Source organism: Stegastes partitus, unplaced genomic scaffold (assembly GCF_000690725.1).
Source record: "Stegastes partitus isolate 25-593 unplaced genomic scaffold, Stegastes_partitus-1.0.2 Scaffold1481, whole genome shotgun sequence".
NCBI lineage: Eukaryota > Metazoa > Chordata > Actinopteri > Pomacentridae > Stegastes > Stegastes partitus.
In genome coordinates this window covers 82,852-105,657 of record NW_007579212.1, presented here as the reverse complement: position 1 = coordinate 105,657, position 22,806 = coordinate 82,852, and the positions used below count along the sequence as shown (strand labels likewise).

The window sequence follows — 22,806 nt, the reverse complement described above, 5'->3', positions numbered from 1 at the left end:
ACTGGTCCTGTTGGACCTTAGTGCTTGTTTTGATACAACTGATCACAACATCCTATGACACAGACATGTGTCATTGGGATTAAAGGAACCAAACTGGTTTCAATCATATTTATAAGACAGATTCCAGTTTGTTAATGGTAATGATGATTCTTTCACTCACACTTACCTGTAACAGCTCACCTTTAAGAGCACACCTGTAAGATGCAGACCTTTACAGATGAGGTACAAGTACTTATGTTAATGTATAGTGCACCTGTCAGATTATAAACCTCTGAATGTTTGAAGGCAACCAGCAGGTTTGTATGTTGAATGCTGGCTAATTCCTTTTAATATTATTAATACTGAAAGTGCTTCCCTCCCAGTTTATGAATCACATTCAGATAAACCTCGTGGTCTAATTAAGCAGACCTGCATTACATGCGAACCTCTACAGAGTTCAGTTTTGTTCAATAACCTGTTTCTTAGAAGTGTTTGTGAATCAGCTGATATCACTGAGGATGGACTGGATATTGTAAACACCTCAGAATAACACAGCATAGCTCAACAAACAACAGCTGACAAAAGATGCATCAACATCTGTAAAGCATTAATGAAGATTATATATAGATCTTTGAACCCCGAAAATATTAACACAATAGTTATTTTTAATAAAATGAGGCAGGCTGGTTTTATATCAGACTTTGTTTGTTGTAAATATTCTTTACAGTGAAGACAACCAGAGTAAACCAGCTGACACGGTGACTCCATCAATGCGCTGCTGCTTTAACTGCAGACTGACTGAACATCCTCACATTTTGTACCCCTGAGTCGGTCGGTACTAGCCAAGTCTGTAGTACCACAATACTTGTAGTTAGAATACTTGATATTGAGATTTCTTCTGCAACAGTTTTGCCAGAGTCTCCTACCAGCAGCTGCTGAAGCCTGGAAGCCTTGATGTGGTTCTAACCTGAGCTGCTGCTGATTTATTGGTTTGGGAACTCTGATGAAGGTTTTCTCTGCAGACGGAACTACGTCAGTGCACGTCCATAATACTGTTAACAGGTCGTTGATACATCAACAGGTCCCAGATTGTGGCTTCAGTCTCAGTTTCATGCAGCGTTGAATAAATTCAGCCTCCTGTGTGATGTAACTCTGGTCGGTGACAGCGCTGAATAAATTCACATCTCTGAGGACGAAAACAGCAAACATCTGATTCTGTTTTTAAAAGTCTTTTCGTCATCAGTGCATCATGTTTCCTGCAAATCCGCTCAATAAAGATAAATATTCAGGAGTTTTGCGTTGGTGTTCTGTACGTTTTGTTTGTAATTCCTGAACTTACGTCTTTTCACAATCTGCACATTCATTTATTTAAAGGATCTGAACTTTTTAATAGTATTGTCACACTGAGACACACACCCCTGTGTTCTAGAAATCTGAATGAGTTGTTGGTGAATTCAGGTTAAAGGGATTATCTTTAACACACAGTAAACTGCATCAGCACAGAGGAATAAGCTCGTTTTTACTCTAATGTCCTGAATGTTTGAAAATGTTTTATCATTATGGATCAAGGACAAAAACACAGTCAGAGACGTTTAACTTGATATTAGAAACATGCCCCAGTGGCCCTGGAGGACCAAAGTCATTCAAGAAAAAGAGAAACAAGATTAAAACAGATAACAGAAAAATACTCCAGATCCTGTCCTGTTCCAATGACCACAAACATGATCCACAACATGATCGTAAATACAACCACGACTACAACAAGGAACCTCAACACGAATATGACCACAAACACGAACACAACTTGCATCACCATTTAAACGTGACTCAGATCTGCATCTACTTCTACCTTATTTTTATATTCTTATTTTTAGTACTTAGTTGTTGCTTTTGCTCCTGATTACTGTACACAGAGAGCTGAGGTTTACCATTTACTGGAGTCAAATTCCTTGTTTCCGTGTACAAACCTGGCCAATGAAGTTGATTCCGAATCTGATTTTAACAGGTTCTCCTTGCAGCTCAGTCTCCAGCTGACAAACAAACAAAAAGAAAACAACAAATACATGAACAAACTAACAGAACTGAAAACGTTTGTCTGCCATAGTGGAGAAACAAATATTAAACTGTCCTGTTGCAGTGATTCACTGTCGGCCATAAACATGTGAATTAAACCTGATACAAATATTTCCATCATGTTTTTCTGGATTTGGTGATTTTTGTTTTTGTTTGCAGGATTCACTCTGTGGATTCTTCACTGGTTGTTCTTTCACATGTTAAGCTCTCTTTGATTCTTCCAACTGAAACCTCAACATGATGCTGACATGTTAGGATTCTTTCACATTAAGACATTAAAGTGTTTAACCTTTATCATTGGAGTTTCATTGTTTCCACAATAAAAACATTCCTGCCGTCCACAGTCAGTGTTTGATGCTGCATTCATATTAATTTAAAGTATGAATGTTAATTACGTTCACACACTTGTTTGCTGGTTTCATGTTTCTTCTGATGAATTTAATCATCAAGTTTTTGGCTATAAAACCACAAAGTCTGAGGTGGAGACATCAGAACACAGAACAGCTGAGCTTTGATCAGATCACTCTAAGCCAGAACCAGAACCAGAACCAGAACCTGAATTAATCCGGGACCAGTCATGGATAGAGGTAAGACCGGGAGACATGAAATTAAAATTTAATGTGTCTGCAGGTATGTTGATGAAGAGTTTCAGTGTCACCAAGGAGGCTCTGTTTAACTTGCTGGATCACCACAGTAACTAATGCTGCACAGCTAGATCTCCATGGTAACTAATGCTGCACAGCTAGATCTCCATGGGAACTGATTCTGCACAGCTAGACCACCATGGCAACTCATGCTGCACAGCTAACCTGCCGCAAAGGATGTTCTGTTTGAACTGTTACCATGGGAACCTATATGTATTGCTGATTGATACAGTATCTGTGATGGATACATTATCTCTGATTGGTTATCTCAGATTGATACATTATCTCTGATGGGTTCAGATTTTGTTGGTCCAGCTATGAAAAGCCTGGCTTTGCTAAACTTGCCTTGTTGTTCAGCTCTAATCTGTTTGTCGTTGAACATGATGATCAGAACATTTTTAAACCACCAGAGGGCGCTGCTTACTGTGACGACGGTTACCATAGTAACTGATAGTCTTGGGTGGTTTCACCCTGCACTGTAGTGTGCTGTGACATCATCGGCCTCACCTGTCTCTCACCTGTCTGTCTCTCAGTCATCCTCCTGCTGTCAGTTGTGTGTCTGGGCGTGTCCTCTCAGCCAATCACAGACAGCCAGCGTCTGTTCTCCATCGCAGTCAGCAGAGTCCAACATCTCCACTTGCTGGCACAGAGACTGTTTTCTGACTTTGTGAGTCCGAGAATAACACTGTGCACAATACTGTGTGTTTGTTGTGTTTTTGTGTGTTTGTTAGGAGACAGAGAAACAACATTGTACTTTTGTGTATTATACTGTGAGTTTTTTGTGTTTTTGTGTATTTCTAGGAGAGTTCTCTGCAGACGGAGGAACAACGTCAGCTCAACAAAATCTTCCTGCAGGATTTCTGCAACTCTGATTACATCATCAGTCCAATCGACAAACACGAGACGCAACGAAGCTCCGTCAGTATACTGCACAACACTACATTCATGTAACGTCACTGTACAGAGCTGTTACCAACTGATTGATTAGTTCTGGGTTCTGAAGCTGCTGTCTGTCTCCTATTGATTGATTGGTTCTAGGTTCTGAAGCTGCTGTCTATCTCCTATCGATTGGTTGAGTCTTGGGAGTTCCCTAGTCGCTCTCTGTCTGGAGGTTCTGCTCCGAGGAACCAAATTTCACCAAAGCTGTCTGAACTGAAGACGGGGATCCTGCTGCTGATCAGGGTGAGAACAGGAGTCGCAAAGTGAATCTTTGGATTTGTTTGTCTCTTAAATGCAATGTTCTTATTATGTGAAGTGTTGTGACATGACTGATGCTGTGAACTGGTGATTTATCAATAAAATGGAATTGACTGAATCACGTAACTAAATCGAATTGTACTGGGCGGAACTAAACTGAATTTAACAGAATTAAATTGAACTGAAACATTAACATTACTGCCGCCCACCTGTCTGACGAACCACCTGACCCCACAGGCCAATCAGGATGCAGGAGAGGTGTTCCCTGACAGCTCTGCCCTCCAGCTGGCTCCTTATGGAAACTATTACCAGAGTCTGGGCGCCGACGAGTCGCTGCGTCGAACCTACGAGCTGCTGGCCTGTTTCAAGAAAGACATGCACAAGGTGAGAAAGAGGGAAAGATGATGTCACAACGACGATGTAATGATGATGACGATGGTGTTACCATGATGTTTGTGTGTGCAGGTGGAGACTTACCTGACGGTGGCTAAATGTCGACTCTCGCCTGAAGCAAACTGCACTCTGTAACCCCGCCTCTCCTCTGTGAAGCCCCGCCCCTATTAATGATGTAATTATGTGTGCTGTGAAACCCCGCCTCCACGTTAGCAACAAGCGTTAGCAGTAGCATTAGTTTAACCCTACTCGTTGGTTTGTCATAGTAGGTCGATTGGCGATGATGTCAAGTGAGGTGTTGTGATGTCACCGTGATGACAACTGTGAACGGGAAGCGATGACATGCTGTCAACGAGTGAAATAAAGTGTGTGTTGTGTTGCATCAAATCGTGTGTGTTGTGTGGTATTTCTTCAGGTTTATTTGGCTCATTTGTTTCCTTTTTGTGTTTTTCCATTGATAGTTAAACACAGTTATACATCCACGTTTGTTTAGCAGCAGAGAGAACAGATGAATTTCACCTGAGCTCTGCGTACATTCAGATGAAGAAGACGAAGGAGAACAAACCTTTTTTTGTCACAAGTACAATACAGCACTGTAAAATTCTCTTTTCAAATGTCATATTGGAGTGAGGGCTGCAAGGTGATGCCGTTGGTTAGCACTGTTGCCTCGCAGCAAGAAGGTCGTCAGTTCGCGTTCCGGTGGGGGCACCGGAATCTTTCTGCGTGGAGTTTGCATGTTCTCCCCGTGCAGCGTGGGTTCTCTCCGGGTTCTCCGGCTTCCTCCCACAGTCCAAAAACATGTTGAGGTTAATTGGTGATTCTAAATTGTCCGTAGGTGTGAATGTGAGTGTGCTTGGTTGTCTGTCTCTAAGTGTGGCCCTGTGATGGACTGGTGACCTGTCCAGGGTGTCCCCTGCCTTCACCCTGAGTCGGCTGGGAGAGGCTCCTGCCCCTCCGCGACCCTAGTGAGGATTAAGCGGTGTATAGATAATGGATGGATGGATGAATGGACATTGGAGTGAGACTGGAGAGTTAGCCATGACAAACAGCAATGCAGCATTTCAACCAACCCTCTGATCAGTAGCCACCACAGCTTCACAGTGACCACTGATGGTCAGTCTCACCCTCAGCTACCCCAACCTAGGCTTGTTGTTTAATTTCACTTTTAGCTCTCACTTTCTTTCTTAATTGATTAAACCTTTGATCTGTAACACATCAGAAAACAGAGTAGCTGTTCTTCCTATTGACGTTTTCAAATGTCCAGAGAACTTCACATTAGTGTGATATAAAAAGAGAAAACACACACAAACTCTGGCAATATTCTGATAATAGAGCCGCTGTACTTCAGTCCACCGACAGGGGGCGGTACAGGGACTTCGGCTCTCTTCGTCTCACAGTCGGTCATTTCCGCTCCGGCCCTGCACTGTTCTCGGGATTGTTCGGCAGTGTTCGGCTGGTAACGGTCGGTGAGTTCAAATGTTCGGCTGCAGCTCCTCCTGCGGACTGAAGTGAAGAAAGAGCCGAGAGAAAACACACGGACGGAGTGTCGAGGCGGAATGACGGTGCTGCAGGAACCTGTCCAGGTAAAAACACCGCTTCAGCTTGTTGTCACGAGCGGGCAGCCGAGTATTTATGAAGCCCGCGCTGTCTTCTCCGTCCCGGCCTCAGCGGCTGGTCCAGTCCGCGGTGAGAGAACTGTCCGCCCGCTGCAGGCCTCGTAGCCCACCGCTGGCAGCACGGAGCTTGCCCGGTGTTATTAGGGTTAGAACGGCGATACTTCCACAAAGGAACAGTCCGTCTGACGGCCGCTTGGTTTGGGACTGACACAATTGTACTTCGTTAGCTAGCCCCAGCTTGGTTACAGTTCAGATAGGTCATGCCAGACTCAATGTAAAAATCTGTCAGGTTGAGGTTTTACGTGTTGTTGGTAAAAATAAACGCAGTGGAATCAGCTCTGTTGACCTTTCGTGACATGGTCTGTGCCACACGTCGCTTCGGCATAGATCCAAAACACGAACAATGCTTTAGTTAGAAGAAAACACAACATAACTTGATCATGTTCATCTCATAATCCTTCGGTTTGTCTGAGGTCAGAATGCCCCGTGGAGGGCGACTCGAGCAGCGCAAACACTTATTAAAGTTTATTTTCTGGCCAAACAGACCGTGTGTGACTAAATGTAGGTCTGCCGAATTTATCGTAGGACAAGAACGATTGTTACAAGGTCTTTTATGGGGCTCTGTGTTTGTTCTGACCTGTCAAGCGGCACAAAATCGTTAGATTTCAAGTGTAGTTTTGTATTGTTAGCAATGCTAACAGTAGAGTTCTGTTAGCCGGCTAACGCTATGGCTATCGGTTAGCTGAGCGGCTACAGTCAGCAGGAATTCAGCTTTAAAGTTCATCAGTAAATATAAACTGCTCTGATTAGTTTGTTCAGTTTGATGTTAAAGTCTGAGACCAGATCAGCAGTTCAGACTGAAGTTAACCCGCAGCTGTTTAGCCTTTGGATGCTAACACAAGCTAACGTCAGCTATCTGCCGGTAGCTGCTGGTTAGCTGCCATGTTAGCCACAATTAAATTGAGAACAACAGACCTTAATTTACAGTTAAATCAGACTCAGTGCGGCTTTACACTACAGGTGTGTTTGTGACAGAATGACCTGAAACTACATCGCAGGTGTGTTTGTGACAAATGAAGTGAAACGACATCTCAGGTGTGTTATTGACAAATGAAATGAAGCTACATTTCAGGTGTGTTTGTGTCAAATGATGTGAAGCTACATCCCAGGTGTGCTTAGCAGGATGAAGTGAAGCATCATCTCAGGTGTGTTTGTGAAAGAATGACATTAAACTACATCTCAGGTGTGTTAGTGTCAAATGAAGTGAAGCTGCATCTCAGGTGTATTTGTGACAGAATGGCCTGAAGCTACATCTCAGATGTGTCATTGACAGAAATGGTCTGATTTAAATGTATGTGGTTTCTGTTGGACTTCAGTAGAAAGTTAGTAAATCAGGTTGACCTGCTAGTCAGATGCCTCTAACTGACAGCTGTGTTTAAGCTGTGCTACTGTACAGTGACCAGGTGAACTCCATGTTTCAGTGTGGTTTCAGACTGTGTTTGTGTGGGTAGCAGGTTGTTGTTGGTTTCAGTGTTTTGATTAATGTCTGCAAATTGATTTGTGATGTTTATTGCTGATTGAGTATTCTGGAGCAGTGTAAAGCTTCATGTGTTCGTGTCTGACCATGATAACCAGTACCTGATGAATACATTATTGTGTTCTACCAGCACACAGAACCAGTTTCAGACGTAAACAGAACCAGCTTCAGACCAAAACTCAGAGCCAGTTTCAGACAAGTACTCAGAATCAGTGAGGACTAGTTAAAGTTTACCCATCTCTCTGTGTTCAGGCTGCAGTGTGGCAGGCTCTGAACCACTACGCCTACCTGGATGCTGTTTTCCTCGCTGAGAGACTCTACGCTGAAGGTAACACCTCTCTCTCTCTCTACCTGTTTCCCTGTCAGTGAGTTCAGAGGAAGTGGTCTACCTGTTAACTACCTGGTGACCTATCTCTTTTCACCTGCCTCTCTCTCTCCACCTGTCTCCCTGTCAGTGAGGTCAGAGGAGGCGCTCTACCTGTTGGCTACCTGTTACTACCGCTCTGGAAAGCCGTATAAAGCGTACCGGCTGCTGAAAGCCCACAGCTGCTCCACTCCACAGGTTCGATTCCTGTTGGCCAAGTGCTGCGTCGAGCTCAGCAAGTAAGAACACACACAGAACTGGTTGGTACTAGTTAATGTAGCAGCTGCTGGTTTTTGTGGACGAATGTGTGATGGATGAAACATCGAGTCAGTAGATTCACGTATTTTTTTTACTTTAAAGCTATTTAGGTACAAGTTTATTTTCTTGCTCATTAGTCTTTGTCACTCACCTGCCTGAATAAATGGAGCCTGCAGATTACCTGAGGACTGATACCTGTTGCAGCTGAACATGTCTGAATAAGTGTCACCTACGAAGATACGTTCAACATCCACGCCTGTTTCTGTTTCAGCACCACAGGAATCAGCAAGCAGTGAAATCAAACGTCCAATTTAAATAAACCAATTAGAGCAAAGAAGAGAAATAGGGACAGGCTGATTAGTGGCCTGGCTGATTATTGTGGCTGACTGAGCATTTCTCCATTTATCGTATTGGTATTTTTATCAACCGATTATTGATAGATGGAATGTGCTACTTCGAGTCTCACTCTGTGGTCTTTGAAAGGTCTCTCAAGCGGAAACTGCAAAAACTGAACAGGAAAAACAAACCAGAAAACTAGCTACTCTCACAGTGGCTAAGGCTACGCTAACGGCTAGCGGCTAAGTTCTAGGGTAGCAACAAATTATCCTGAAACAGTGTCTGGAAAACAATAATGCTTTAAGATATGGACTTTTGTTGACAATAAAAGTGATAGAACAGTAAAAGGTTAAGAAAACAGAGAAGATCAGCAGACGTAACTGCAGGGGACAAGCTGATCGATCTCAGTTGATCCCACATTAACAGAGGAGGGCGTTGTGTCTGTGAAGATTCTCAGTCATCCAGGTCACGGTGATTCTCATAGTTTAATCATAGCAACTGGACTTGCTTGAGTTTCTTGAAGACGTTTCATCAGTTCTGGTGAAGCCTCTTGGATGAGAGGTGAAACGTCTCAGAGGAGAGCCTCCTACTTTAATCACTCCTATTTTTGTTTTACATATTCAGTTATAGTCACCCTCATTGATGAAGAAGCCTAGTTATAAATGACAGGTTCCCTTCTACGACATGCTGTTAAAACATTACATGCAATGTATATTAGTTCCTATTGTCAGTTATTGGAGTTTCTTGATTACCAATAATCGACATCGTTAGCAGCCCTAGTAAAAAACATATCTGTCAATCCCTAAAAGAAAATGTCTTTACAGTACATCTGAGTTCAGTTTATAAAGGAACTAATGGATCCATCTGCAACGTGAAACCAAAGTTAAACAAATCAAAATCCACAGAAACTGTTTCATCTGTTAACACCAATCAGATTTACCATTGACTCTCGATACAGGTCTTCTGTCCAATCACCTTCAGAATGAGAACGCTGCGGCATCATGAAGACTCAGAGACAGAAATTTATGTCCAAATGTCTGCACAGGCTGATCTGTCTCTACCTGTCTGTCTCTCAGGCTGGCTGAAGGAGAACAGGTTCTGATTGGTGGAGTGCTAAACAAACAGAAGAGCCAGGATGACATCATCACAGAATTTGGGGACTCCGCCTCCTTTACTCTGTCGTTACTGGGACACATTTACTGGTAAGAACAGAGACCAGTGCTTCCAGTCCTGTCAGTGCTTCTCCCAGTCTGTCCCAGTGCTCCCAGCCTGTTGGACTCCCTCCTGGACTCCCTGCTGACTGACCTGTCTCTTTCTCTGTCTGAGCAGTAAGACAGATCGTGTTGCTAAAGGTGCCGAGTGTTTCCAGAGGAGTTTAACCCTCAACCCGTTCCTGTGGTCACCTTTCCAGAACCTCTGTCACCTAGGTAACACACGCACACACCTGCTGACCGCACCTGAAAGCATGTGGTCATGTGACTGCAGGTGACACTGTGGTCTGTGTTCCAGGAGAGAAACCCGATCCAGATCAGGTGTTCAGGTTGTCCTCGCTACAGAACTCCTCAATAGCCCCGCCCCCGCCATCTGTAAGCCCCGCCCAGAACGCCTCTCATCGCCTAGACACCGCCCTCATGGAGACGCCGCAGGACACACTGGTACGTAGTACAGCTGTAATCTGATTACAGTGTTCAGCTAATTACTCATAGTCATACAGATGACAGCTTCCATTAACTATAGGAGAAGTGTAGTCATCATATAGAGTAATCAGATTACTAATAGTTACACAGGTGACAGCTTCTGTTATCCATGGTTATAGTGTAGTCATTGTACAAAGTAATCAGATTACCATGGTGGGATAATTAGATAACAATGTTTTGTTTTTCAGGAGTTGAATCGTTTAAATCTAGAATCATCAAATGGAAAGCTGACGTCTGATTTGTCGGTTTCCTACATCGACTCCTCCCTCATCTCTCCGGAGACTGGCTCCCTATTGGGTAACACGGTCTCCATGGCGTCTGCCGGCTCTCTATTGGCTAAACAGAACAAGCCCAAGAGTGGGCGGAGTTTACTGGGAGGACCTGCTGCCCTCAGCCCTCTAACACCCAGGTGAGTTCAGGATAGGACAGGTGAGTCAGTCAACTTACCTGCACAGGTGTGTGTTAACACCTGCATCACACCTGATGTGTGTGTGTTTATGCGTTTGTTAGTTTTGGGATCCTGCCCCTGGAGCCCAGCCCAGGAGACCCCACATATCTTCAGAACTACTCTGCTACCATGGAAACGCAAAGTACCGCCCCCAGCAAGAAGGTACACACACTGGTACACATACTGATACACATAGATACACAGAGTATCAGGGTCTCCGCAGGTGTGTTAATTCTCAGACTGAGTCTCTGTAAGACGTCTGATTAGTCGTCTGCTGCTAACTCTGCTATGCTGTCTCCTGTCTGTCCTCACCTGTCTCTCTCTTTGGCTCTTTTTCAGTCTGTTTCTAGGATCAGTCAGTCAAAGTCTGTCTTCAGTCAGAGTGGTAACAGTAGAGATGTCCTCCCCATCCCCTTCAACCAATCACAGACCTCTGCTCCTCACACCAGGTAAATGCCGCAACCAATCACAGACCTCTGGTCACAACTCGGTCAACTGTCTACAGTGTAAGATGTCCACATGGTGACCACGATTATAGCAGCTGCTGTTTGTCTGATCTGATCTTCTTCAGCTAAATATCCTCATAATGACAGCGAGTAGCACAGACCTTCATCACACTGTCGTAGCTCTGATTTCACCGTACACGTTTACAGTTCCGACAGCAGACAGGTTCACTGTGACATCACACCCACAAATTGAGTTTTACTCACCGGAAGCTGCTGGATAATTTCTGTCTGTCTTTCAGTGGCTCCCCTCAGGTCCTCAGTCCCAGTATGTCTGGTCCTCCAAATGTTCAGCCCAGAAGAAGCTCCAGACTGTTTACTAGTGCCAGCTCTACTGCCAAGGTACAGCATTACTACAGCTCTACATTTACTGCAGTATTGCTGCCATGAAGTACTGCATTATTACTTCTCTGTCTCCACAGGAAAACAGTAAGAAGTTAAAGATGAAGTTTCCTACAAAGATCCCCAATAGGAAAACCAAATGTAAATCAGCAAAGACGTCAAACAGCAGTAACCTGAACGAGAGTCTGGACATCCTGAGACTGGATTCCAGTCTGAGTCTACCAGACACCAAGATCCCCCAGTACCAGAGGGCTGCTGCAGGTAATACTACATTAAATTACTGTAAAATCCTGCAGTACCAGAGAGCTAGTGATTGTAATGCTGAGGTTCGTTCTGGACCTGAACCTTCGTCTGGTTTTGTCTTTTACAATCAGCACAGTAATTGGTTTAAAGAGACGTGACATTTCATATTCATTGAATAAACAGTTTTCACACACGTGTCTGTTCCATGTGTTTAGACAGCGTGATGGCGTTGCTACGGGAACTGGGACGTGGTTACCAGGCGCTGTGTTCATACAACTGCAGGGAGGCCATTCACATCCTGACCTCGCTGCCTCCCCAGCACTACAACACTGGCTGGGTCCTCACTCACATCGGCAGGGCCTACTTTGAACTGGCCGAGTACACGCAGGTAACTCACACAGCTGGCACTCAGGTGTTTTTTGTCCAGGTGTTCTGTGTTTTGTGCTCATGTGAGTGCACCTGTCCCACAGTGATACTGATGTGTGTTTGTAGGCGGAGCGTCTGTTCAGTGAAGTGCGTAGGATCGAGTCATACAGAGTCGAAGGGATGGAGATTTATTCCACCACTCTGTGGCACCTGCAGAAAGACGTGGCGCTGTCCGCCCTGTCCAAAGACCTGACCGACATGGACAAGAACTGTCCTGAGGTGAGAAACACACTTGTCCTGACGATGCTCAAGTGAGGTAACCATGTGACACTAATATGGATGTGTGAACTATGATTCTATGAATGTGTGTGTCTCTGCAGGCCTGGTGTGTAGCAGGAAACTGTTTCAGTCTGCAGAGGGAACACGACATCGCCATCAAGTTCTTCCAGAGAGCCATCCAGGTGAGTCTGTTACTCTCGTTGCCATGGTTGCCTTCAGGTAGGACATGTCACAATAATCTGTGAAGTGCAGGAATAGACGGTGCAGATTAGTCTGGCAGTTCTGCCTGTTCAGGAGTCAAACTGTTTATCCTGTGTCTTTCTCTGTAACTAACTTGTACCTTTCTGTCTCCCAGGTGGACCCGGGTTTTGCGTATGCGTACACTCTTTTGGGTCATGAGTTTGTTCTGACTGAGGAGTTGGACCGGGCCCTTGCCTGCTTCCGAAACGCCATCAGAGTCAACAACAGACACTACAACGCATGGTATGGTAACCGCAGCCTTGTCTGACTGCACCTTACCTATGCAGCATATACATAACGTGCACGACACAAATACTTTCAGTAACACACACACAAACACTGTATCACCTCAAAGTAATCGGATTACTTCGAAGTCAGACAGCAGAGTATTTCCTCTGAACAATAAATGCCTACCGAAGGCCACTGCTTCAGATTTGGCACAGGGTTTATCAATGGAAGTCAGAGTTTCTATGAAGCTCAGACAGTGTGAAGGACACCTCAGAACATCAGCCTCTATGGACGGAGGACAAGAACAATACATCCAGATGAAAGTTTGCTGAAGAACATGAAAAGATGAATGTTAGGGGGTAGATTCTTTGGTCAGATGAGGCCAAGATAAACTTGTTGGGCTCAGAGAGAGTCCAGCATGTTTGGTGTGAACCTGACCAGGACCCCCACAGTGAATATAGTCCTGACAGTGAAGCACAGAGGTGGCAGTGTGATCTGAGGCTGCAGGAGTGCAAAAGTGTTGGAGAGATGATATTTGTAGATGCACCATGAATGTCTGTGGATAAACCAAAACACTGGCTGACATTATGACTCTCAGTCTGCAGAAGCTTGGAGAAGAACAATATTCCAGCATGAGAACCATTCAAAGAAGAAAATAACACAAGAGGTTCTTTGTTGCGTAGTTCCTACTGTGGAGCCCGAATTTTGATTATAGGAAATCTAAACTGCTAAAACATTTCACTCCACGTGAGTCTAGAGTATGTCAAATTTTCACTTTTTTTAAATAGCTGGTTAAAAATCATTTTTAAATATAACTTTGAATAACAACTTTTAAATAATATTCTAATTTGTAGAGCTGCACTAGTGTTTATATACACACACCATTGAAATGGTGATGACACAGGAAATGAAGTTAACAGCCACATGGATCTACATTCAGTCCTTAGTTCAGTGTGTTTTTGTGTTTGTGTGTTCAGGTATGGTCTGGGGATGATTTACTACAAACAGGAGAAGTTCAACTTGGCAGAAATCCACTTCAAGAAAGCTCTGAGCATCAACCCTCAGAGCTCTGTGCTGCTCTGTCACATCGGAGTGGTATGTTGGCATTGTTCTTTGGTGACTCATGCTCTTTTAGCTTGTAGCTTACCCATCCACAGGAGGTAATCTGTTAGCATCAGCGGTCAGAGCTCTGTGCTGCTCTTTCACCTACGAGAAGTATGTTTGCTTGCAGGTTTTTCCGTTAACCCTCCAAACCCCAAAACCTTTCTGTGGGTTTTACATGCATGTTGTGTTCACACAGTGAGGAAAATGTGACCGTAACAAACAAGCGCAACAAATTTAAAAACTGCTTGGAGTTCAGAGGGTAAATGTCACGAAGACAAGGAGCATTAATCCTGCTATAGAACAACAGTAACTGATGTGTGTGTGTTTGTAGGTGCAACATGCTTTGAAGAAGTCTGACGCAGCTTTAGAGACTCTAAACAGAGCGATCGGGATCGACCCCAAAAATCCACTCTGCAAGTTCCACCGAGCATCTATATTGTTCGCCAATGACAAGTACAAGGTAATCAGTTCTGATTAATACATCCATACTGTTGTCCAGCAACAATTATCAGGTAATCAGTACTATGTATATGCAAATACAAAAACTGTTAGGAGTACATCAGTGCTCATTCATCCATCACTGTGACAACCTCTCTTTTTGACCTGTCTGGTTCTGACCTGTTTCTCTAACATGTGTCTCTGACCTGTGTCTCTGCAGGCGGCTCTTCAGGAGTTGGAGGAGTTAAAGCAGATTGTTCCCAAAGAGTCTCTGGTTTACTTCCTCATAGGAAAGGTGAGACACTGACAGGCAGAGTTTAGTCTGTCATGTACAGGTGAGATTACAGGTGTAAATGACATTAGGTAGAGTTTGCCTTCTGATCAGAGTCTCTGGAGTTTCAGTCACTGTCGGGGTGTGAACGTCTCACAGCTGTAAACCCACATGTGGTTGACTGCATGTGAACTCCAGTTCAGGTTAACTGTGGTGCTGCTGAAGGACATGACAGATCATAACATGTCCTTCCTTTGTCTCAGGTGTATAAAAAGTTGGGTCAGACTCATCTGGCCCTGATGAACTTTAGCTGGGCAATGGATCTGGATCCTAAAGGAGCAAACAACCAGATCAAAGAAGCCATCGACAAGAGATACCTGCCGGAGGACGAAGGTATGCCTTCAGACTGGTCGATCAGAGTCGATGATATCAGAGATCAGTCAGGCCACTACATCATCTATTTTTATTGACACCTGCTGGTCATCTGACTTACTCCTGTCTGACACTTGTCTCACTTTTACTGTCTCCATCGGTCTCACTGTCTGACTGTTTCCACCTGCCTTGCTTTCACAGCTGCAGAGGTGGACGACAGTCAGGACAGCAGCATCATGACGGACGCTGATGACACGCAGCTGCACACGGCTGAGAGCGACGACGTTCTTTAACCCCGCCCTGTCGGTGTAGCCCCACCCCCTGCTCGAGCCAAGCCCTGCCCCCTGCTCTGAGTGGCCAGAGGTGTACTGTTGCTAGGCAACATCCTGACAGACGGATCTTCAGTTTAGCTCCACCCCTGCCTTCTACCCTGTCTTCTTATTGGCTTAAACAGACTGCTGCTGCCCTGAAGCCCCGCCCCCTTCCTGTTCCCTCCCTCGTATGTCATTGAGGCGGTCCTCTGACATCAAAGCTGTTTTTTATGTTCTTTTTATCCTGATGGAAATAAATCAATAAAAACATGTAAACCCCGCCCACAAGTCTGCCTGATTCTGTTCACTGCAGCTAATCTGAGCGCTCTGCAGCAATGGACAGGGAAGTAAAAGTTTGGGCTCCACACCTGTATGGGTTGTAATTATAGTCACAGTTGATTAACTGTGATAAGCTCATGTCTGCAGTGACATCATATGGCTAATGTCACATGACTGTGCTGCGTCACATCTGTCAGTTGTTAAATATCACCTGTACATGTGAGCAGCCCTCAGTGTTTTTACAGACCTCACTGTTTCAGTTCATCATTGCTGCTTCTATTTTTCCTGATCTTTTTATTAAGTTTTTACTGCAACTCAGATACAGCTACACCACCATGGTAACTTATGCTGCACAGCTAGACCTCTATGATAACTGATGCTGTGTAGCTAGATCTCCATGGTAACTGATGCTGCATAGCTAGATCTCCATAGTAACTGATGCTGCCTAGCTAGATCTCCATGGTAACTGATGTTGCGTAGCTAGATCTCCATGGTAACTGATGCTGTGTAGCTAGAGCTCCATGGTAACTGATGCTGCACAGCAAGATTGCCATGGTAACTAACTTACATGCATCACTGATTGATACATCAGCTGACTGATACCCATTGGCTCTGACTGATACATTGTCTGTGCCTGATGGCACAAAGAAAGTCTGGCTTTGACCTGCTTTGTACAAAATCCCTTTTTTTTTCTTTTTTTTCTAGTAATTTGTCTGACTGCACTGACGTCCAAGTTTACTATCTAAAATACCTTTGCGAGCCTATTGCAGCTAATACCAGCTGATTCATGACATGATGACAGAAGGAATCAAACTGAGCCACAGTTTTGATTTCTAGTCTGATGATGCATCATTGCTGGTTCTGTATCAGCGTTACAGGAGGGAGTTCATCAGAACTTGATCAGGATGTTTTTAATGTGTGAACTTTACCTTTCATAAAACATGATAGAACTTGGTAGATTCTCTGTCATCCGGGTCATGTGATCAGAGCTTCAGGAGAACCAAAGAGAGAAGTTCTCCCGTGATGTTCTCCTTCATCTGAATTTATGTGAGGAAACCGATGATAAACCCAGTTTCAGTTCAGATCCAGGACAAACTTTATTGGTACAAAGCACTTTAACAGCCGACAGGCAGAGACCGACACGATGGTTTTGGCACCTGGTATGAAATGGCATTCTGGGTCATTTTTAATGTTTGGGGTGGGGAGGGGGATCACAGGGGAGAAGAGATGGTGATTTACTGAGAGAGGTGACATCAGAGAGGTGTTCAGTGATCAGGGAGATTCTATGAACAAAGCTAACAGGCTAATCAGTAATGCTAATGGCCTAATCAGTATTAGTAGACTAATCAATAATGCCAACAGGCTAATCTGTATCGTTAGAAGGCTAATCAATAATGCTAACAGGCTAATCTGTATTGTTAGTAGGCTAATCATTATTGTTAGCAGGTTAATTAATAATGCTAACAGGTAAATCAGTACAGTTAGTAGGCTAATCAGTAATGCTAACAAGCTAAATAACCATGCTAACTGTGTGGTCAGTTAGCATGCTGTGGTTGCTGCAGAGATAAAGATCTGAGATATTCTGAAACATCTAAAGTTTTACTCTCCAAGTTCAAATGAAGCTCTGACATGTGTTCAGCTCAGCTTAGCTTAGCACAAATCAGCTGGAGAAACACTTTCTGCCAGCTTCACCTCTTGTCATGGAGCGAGGCTGCACCCGGCCTGACAAACCGTGATTGACTGTTCACTTGTACATCATAAAATCTCTCTGATCGTCAGTGACTTCAGGTGAATGTGATGACGAAAAAGGCTGAATGATGAGTTTTTTTTCTTTCTTTGTTCAGGCGGTTTCCTTGGTAACAGGAGGGGGCGGAATCTGCAGGCACAGGGTTATCCAATCACAGGCCTTGTTTGGCGAGGGAGGCAGACACCTGACGGAAGGAAGCAGTTCTTTTTTTAGCGCGAGCTGTGTGTTTCATTTTGTACATTTGTTACAAACAGGTGGGTCTCTTACCTGGTCAGCCAGCGTGTCAAGGGGCGGAGCTTCAGCCGCATTAAGGCTTCCAGGGGAGGAAGTGTTGCTAAGGTGAGGAGGGGAGGAGTCAGCCTGGACAATGATCTCAGCACCGTGGTCGGTTCGAGCTTTGGCGGTCTCTCTAAAACTCAGCTTCTGACTCTCGATCTGCAAACAAACAAACACAAACGTATTAAATCTATAAACGGCTCATGTATGAGTGAAATGATGTAGGTTGTATGTACTCTGTGATCTGTGTTATATGTCGTAAAACACTGAACATGCTTCAGGTCAGACTGAGTTCTAAGTGAACTGTGGAACCTCCGACTGAGTCTAAGTTCCAGAGTTTTATTTCGCTGCCACTGAAACTTTCTCTCTTTCTAAATTCCTTTCAGTTTGTTTAAGAACTTTTGCTGTGATTCGTTATTGTCACGTTTGTTACCTTCTTCTTCCCTCCTCCTGGAACATGAGTGACGTTCTCCAGAGAACCCACTTTAGACTGAACCGCTTTGAAGTCCACCTTCTCCGACTTTATCTCCACTCTCCCCCCACCTGAAGAGCACAGCAAACACTCAGTTTGGCGCCGACACTGCTGTCCTTAACTTCTGTTGATCACATCATCCAATTATTGGTCAGCAGGTGTGTTTATATTGGTCACAGTTCACTGATTGGTCAGGAAGTAATTCTCTGAGGTTCCAACTGTGGATCTGTCAGACGGTAGATTCAGGTTCAAATGGATGTGAGTATTTTTTCACATTGAGCAAGTGTTTGAGTTCTGACTCTGACAAACAGAATGTTACATCCTCTGAGCAGAAACAGAAGTGTTGGCCTGATCAGGTGTGATGGACTGACGTGTTACCTGGTTTGTGGCGGATGTTGTCTTTAGAGCCACACTTTGACGTCACGTTACTGAGATCCAGCTTCTTGTGGACGATGTTAACCTGCAGACAGATGCTTAGCGGTCAGATCTACCTGAGTCGGGCTCTGCTCACAGGCACCGGACAGGTGACTCACCTTGCCTCCTCCAGGGGAGTGCTTCAGGTTCTCCGTGGATCCGACCTTTGACTTCACGTTGCTCAGGTCAGGCATTGGGTGGGAGGGGAGGGGGGGCGTCCGCCCACGAGCAGCACCAGGAGACCGAGGGGGGGTCCGGACCACCGCGACCTGGGGACCAGTTGAACCAGCAAAACCAGTTAGAAACATCACAACAACCTTTAGAGACAAGTATTAACAAGTAACACATTCATGCAACCATCAGAACCAGTGAGAACAATGAACACAGTGACTAACTGCTACCTCTGCCAGCACCGTGTAAACAGGGGACATCAGTTAAACTTTCAGACCACGTGAAACTCTGATCACTGGCAGCACTACTCCAGATTCAGCATAAAACCAGTAACATGCAAACCCTTTAAATCAGAACCAGTAAAACTATGAGAGACTATTATAGTAATCAGGAAATCATTACAGCTGGTTTCATTCATCACTCTGATCTAAAAGGACCGACAGGAAGACAAACCAACAGAAAGACAGAGGGACGACAAACAGGAGGACAGACAGACAGGTGACCATACCTTCTTGATGTCTCTGTTCGGAGTGGACGATCGACTGGCAGGAGAGCGACTTCCTGGACTGTTCACGCCGTCAACTGACTCTGAGATACAAACAGGCAATTGGTTAAACTGGTGTTACTGGTTGAACTGTTGTTACGGCGCCAGTAGTCAGGTGAAATGTAGGGTGAAATAAATGCAGCAAAGTAAAGAGAAATCCTTCAGGACACCTGACAGTCTGCAAGAGAACTGTGACTTGCCAGGAGATTAGTTTTCCAGCCACACAATGAGCCGAAGCAAACATCCAAAGCGTCACAGAAATGGTTTAAAGACAACAAGGTGAATGTTCTGGAATGGCCTAGTCAGAGCTCAGATCTCAATCCAACTGAGAATTTGTGTCTGGGCTTGAAAAGGTCTCTTACTCATGTGTCCTGTGTAACCTGACAGAGTTTGAACAGTTGTACAGGAGAATGAGGGAAACGTTCAGCGTCCAGATGTTCAGGCTGAAACACAGGATCAATGTCATAACGGCAGCAAAAGCTGCATCTATTAAATACTGACTGCACAAAGGTGAGTACCTATACAATCACTTATTTTAGGTTTTTATTTTAATTAATTAAAATTACTTTGTAGAAATCTGTTTTCACTTTGACATGACAGAGTCTCTTTTTTTAAAAAAAAATTTGTGGTCAAAAAAGCCTAATTAAATTGACCATGGTTCAATGTTGAAAAGCAAAATAGAAGAACATTTTTATAGGCACTATACTGATTGAACTGGTGTTACTGGTTGATGGATTGTTGATGGTTGAACTGGTGTAGTTTACCTGTACTCTTGGCTGAGATCATCTTGGCTGCTCTGGCGCCTCCTGCTGTCCTGGAGGCCTGAAACAAGCACAGTTAAAGTCTTTTCAGACATGAGATCTGTTGCTTAATCAGTCTTTGACGGCATTCAGGTGACTTAAATGTTCCTGACGGTTTCATTCAGACACCATGGTTAGGATTAGAGAGAGGCAGTACCATGTTGGTCTTGCAGATTGGATAGAAGATCATTTAGTATGATCAGGAATTAATGAAGTTACTGCTGTTGCTAGAGATGCTCTATGGATCCTGCTTCTGTCTGATGCTGCAGGTATTTAATAAACCCAGAAGAAAACTCCTACAAATAGCTGGAAGCAACAGACTGAACTTTAGCTTCTGGTCATGTTTTGAAGTCTGTGTGTCACAAACATGAAAAACAAACCTCCATGAGCGTGTCTGTGTGTTACTGTGACTGCAGGCAGTTCAGACTTACTCCAGTCAGTCTGAAAAGTCAGACTTTGTTATTTGGTCCAAACTTGTTAGATTGTGACATTTACAGAAAGCTAAGCAGGAGCTCATTCAGACGAGATTCAGACAGAAAGAACTGCAGGTCTGAACGAGGTGTCAGGAACAGCAAACGGTGAAAACAGGTGAGGACAGACTCAACTGATCTCCCAGAGGAAATAAATCAGTAAATAGATTTTACCTTCATGGTTTCATCAGCAGGATCCTTTCCAGCTGATTTTCCTGTTGGAGGAGGAACATGAAGAACTGATGACAACAGAGTTCAGTGAAGATGATTCTCCATGACTGTCAGCTGTATGAAACATGTTACTGAGCATTAGCAATAATCAATACTCACAGGTGAGTATTACTGTTAATACTCACAAGTTAGTATTGCTAATAATTAATAATCCCATGTTAGTGAGTATTACTACAAATCAATAATCATGTTAGTATTACCAATAATACTCACATGTTGGTATTGCTAATAATTAATAATCACGCATTACTGAGTATTACTAATAACCAACATCACATTTTGGTAAATATTACTAATAATTAATATCACATATCAATGAGTATTACTAATAATCACTTACCACATTGGTGAGTGTTACTAATTATTAGTAATCACGTTTGTGAGTATTACTAATAATCAGTTATTGCATGTCAGTGAGAATTATTAATAATCAATAACCACTTTAGTCAGTATTAATAATTACTAATTAACAATTACATGTCGGTATTACTAATAACCAATAATTGCATGTTAGGGGAGTTTTACCAATACTCAGCTATAGCGTGTCACTGAGTATTAATGATAAGTAATTACTACTTTAGTGAGTATTCATAATTAATAGCTACATGTTAGGATTACTAATAATCAATAATCACATGTTAGGGGAGTTTTATTAATAATCAGTTATTGCATGTCAGTGAGAATTATTAATAATCAATAATCATTTTAGTGAGTATTAATAATTAATAATTACATGTTGATCTCACAAATAATCACTTTAGTAAGTATTACTTATAATCAATAACTGAATATCAGTGATTATTACTAATAATCAATTACCATTTGAATGAGTATTAATAATTAATAATTACATGTTGGTGAGTATTACTAATAATCAATAATCAGCTGTTAGTGAATGTTACTAATAATTAATACTATGGCAGCAAGCAGAGGTCAAAGGTCGGGGGAGGGTGGGGATGGGGTCAGTGAGGTCATCTCTATGGCAACCGAGTCAATCAGGAAGTGTCCGTCTGTGTCACTTTCAGTATGAAACACGAAAACATACAGAACGTCTCCGAAACATTTATTAAAACTTTTTGTAACGTCCAGAAACATGACACAGAGGAGAGGAGGGGAGGGGGGGTGAGGGGGAGAAGGAGTTTGGACGAGGAGGTGAGGAGAGGAGGAGGGAGCGTGAGGCGGGAGGGGGGTGAGGAGGACAGACCTTTCCTCAGTGGAGGAGGAGCGCCTGTTTTCCGGACTGCAGCAGCCTGTTTAGAGGAGGAGGAGGAGGTGCTGGTTTTCCTCTTCGGGGAAGCTCCTGCCGGTGGAGCTTTGGCTGTGGATGGAGGTGCAGCTGCAGGAGTCAAAGACTTGTCTCTCTGTTTGCTGAGGAGGCCGTTGCTCAGAGGAGCGCTCGGTTCGTCAGCAAGGGCCTTCAGGTCTGCTGAAGGCGGAGTTTGGTGGATCGGTGTGTTTGTTTCCCCCTCCTGGACGTCCAGCTCCTCTTCAGCAGGAGGCTCAGTAAGGTTGGGAGCACTCGTTTTACTGTCAGGGGCCTCCTGGGGCGGGTGGAGCTCCTCGGACTCATCCCCTCTGTCCACCACAGCTTCTTTCTCCTCTTCATCAGCTCCGGCTTCACCTGGAGGAGGTGTGGAGGAGGAGCTGGGAGTCTTTGTCTGATGCACCTCCTCTTCTGTCATCACACCTTCCCTCCCCTCCGTCAACACCTCTGTCTCCTCCTTCATCTGTTCCTCTCCTCTGACTCCAGCTTCCTCTTCCTCATCTCCTTCCTGCTCCTCCTGTGAAGGTGGACTCTCAGATTGAACCTCCTCTTTCTGTTCTTCTCTTTTCACGTTCTCCTCCTTTTCTTCAGCTCCTCTTTCGTCTTCAGGAGGAGGTGTGTAGGAGGAGCATGGACCCTGAAGTTGAACCTTCTCCCTCTCTTTCTCTTCTCCTGGCATCTCCTCCTGATTCTCCATCATAGAGGGCTCATCTTTCTCCTCCTGTTTCTCAATCATAGAGGGCGCCTCTTTCTTCTCTTCCTGTTTCTCCATCATGGAGAGCTCCTCTTTGTCCTCCTCCACCTGTTTCTCCATCATGGAGAGCTCCTCTTTCTCCTCCTCCACTTGTTTCTCCATCGTGGTGGGCTCCTCTTTCTCCTCCACCTGTTTCTCCATCATG

General features: G+C 44.1%; 3 protein-coding genes across 3 annotated transcripts; 2 read left to right on the top strand and 1 right to left on the bottom strand.

Moving 5' to 3' along the window:
- Positions 1-2,629: 2,629 nt before the first annotated feature.
- On the top strand, positions 2,630-4,421 carry gh1 (growth hormone 1). The gene is made up of 6 exons (XM_008299926.1): positions 2,630-2,639; positions 3,230-3,363; positions 3,498-3,614; positions 3,735-3,878; positions 4,131-4,277; positions 4,359-4,421. The coding sequence occupies exons 1-6, from the start codon at positions 2,630-2,632 to the stop codon at positions 4,419-4,421; spliced, it is 615 nt and encodes a 204-aa protein (XP_008298148.1).
- Positions 4,422-5,720: 1,299 nt separating this feature from the next.
- cdc27 (cell division cycle 27) lies at positions 5,721-15,520 on the top strand. Its single transcript, XM_008299927.1, has 20 exons — positions 5,721-5,869; positions 7,692-7,767; positions 7,895-8,042; positions 9,474-9,599; positions 9,727-9,824; positions 9,907-10,052; positions 10,283-10,503; positions 10,605-10,704; positions 10,882-10,991; positions 11,288-11,387; positions 11,468-11,648; positions 11,846-12,018; positions 12,123-12,275; positions 12,377-12,457; positions 12,631-12,758; positions 13,721-13,838; positions 14,179-14,307; positions 14,506-14,580; positions 14,820-14,949; positions 15,130-15,520. The coding sequence occupies exons 1-20, from the start codon at positions 5,843-5,845 to the stop codon at positions 15,219-15,221; spliced, it is 2,412 nt and encodes an 803-aa protein (XP_008298149.1). The 5' UTR covers positions 5,721-5,842; the 3' UTR covers positions 15,222-15,520.
- Positions 15,521-16,590: 1,070 nt separating this feature from the next.
- maptb (microtubule-associated protein tau b) lies at positions 16,591-22,790 on the bottom strand. Its single transcript, XM_008299925.1, has 9 exons — positions 21,848-22,790; positions 20,587-20,627; positions 19,907-19,964; positions 19,107-19,186; positions 18,547-18,696; positions 18,392-18,473; positions 17,975-18,084; positions 17,533-17,700; positions 16,591-17,449 (listed from the first exon to the last, which is right to left on the bottom strand). Exons 1-9 carry the CDS (start codon positions 22,761-22,763, stop codon positions 17,417-17,419), a joined length of 1,638 nt encoding a protein of 545 aa, XP_008298147.1. The 5' UTR covers positions 22,764-22,790; the 3' UTR covers positions 16,591-17,416.
- Between the last annotated feature and the right edge of the window lie 16 nt (positions 22,791-22,806).

Excerpts from the sequence above, each read along its gene's own strand:
- gh1 (XM_008299926.1), top strand. Across the intron at positions 3,364-3,497 it reads AGAGACTGTTTTCTGACTTT|GAGAGTTCTCTGCAGACGGA; the intron begins GTGAGTCCGAGA and ends GTGTATTTCTAG. Across the intron at positions 4,278-4,358 it reads TCAAGAAAGACATGCACAAG|GTGGAGACTTACCTGACGGT; the intron begins GTGAGAAAGAGG and ends TTGTGTGTGCAG.
- cdc27 (XM_008299927.1), top strand. The coding sequence starts at position 5,843 with ATGACGGTGCTGCAGGAACCTGTCCAG. Across the intron at positions 5,870-7,691 it reads TGCTGCAGGAACCTGTCCAG|GCTGCAGTGTGGCAGGCTCT; the intron begins GTAAAAACACCG and ends CTCTGTGTTCAG. Across the intron at positions 10,504-10,604 it reads CTCAGCCCTCTAACACCCAG|TTTTGGGATCCTGCCCCTGG; the intron begins GTGAGTTCAGGA and ends TGCGTTTGTTAG.
- maptb (XM_008299925.1), bottom strand. The coding sequence starts at position 22,763 with ATGGAGAAACAAGTGGAGGAGGAGAAAGAGGAGCTCTCCATGATGGAG. Across the intron at positions 19,965-20,586 it reads CTGCTGATGAAACCATGAAG|GCCTCCAGGACAGCAGGAGG; the intron begins GTAAAATCTATT and ends TGCTTGTTTCAG. Across the intron at positions 18,085-18,391 it reads CAACATCCGCCACAAACCAG|GTGGGGGGAGAGTGGAGATA; the intron begins GTAACACGTCAG and ends TGTGCTCTTCAG.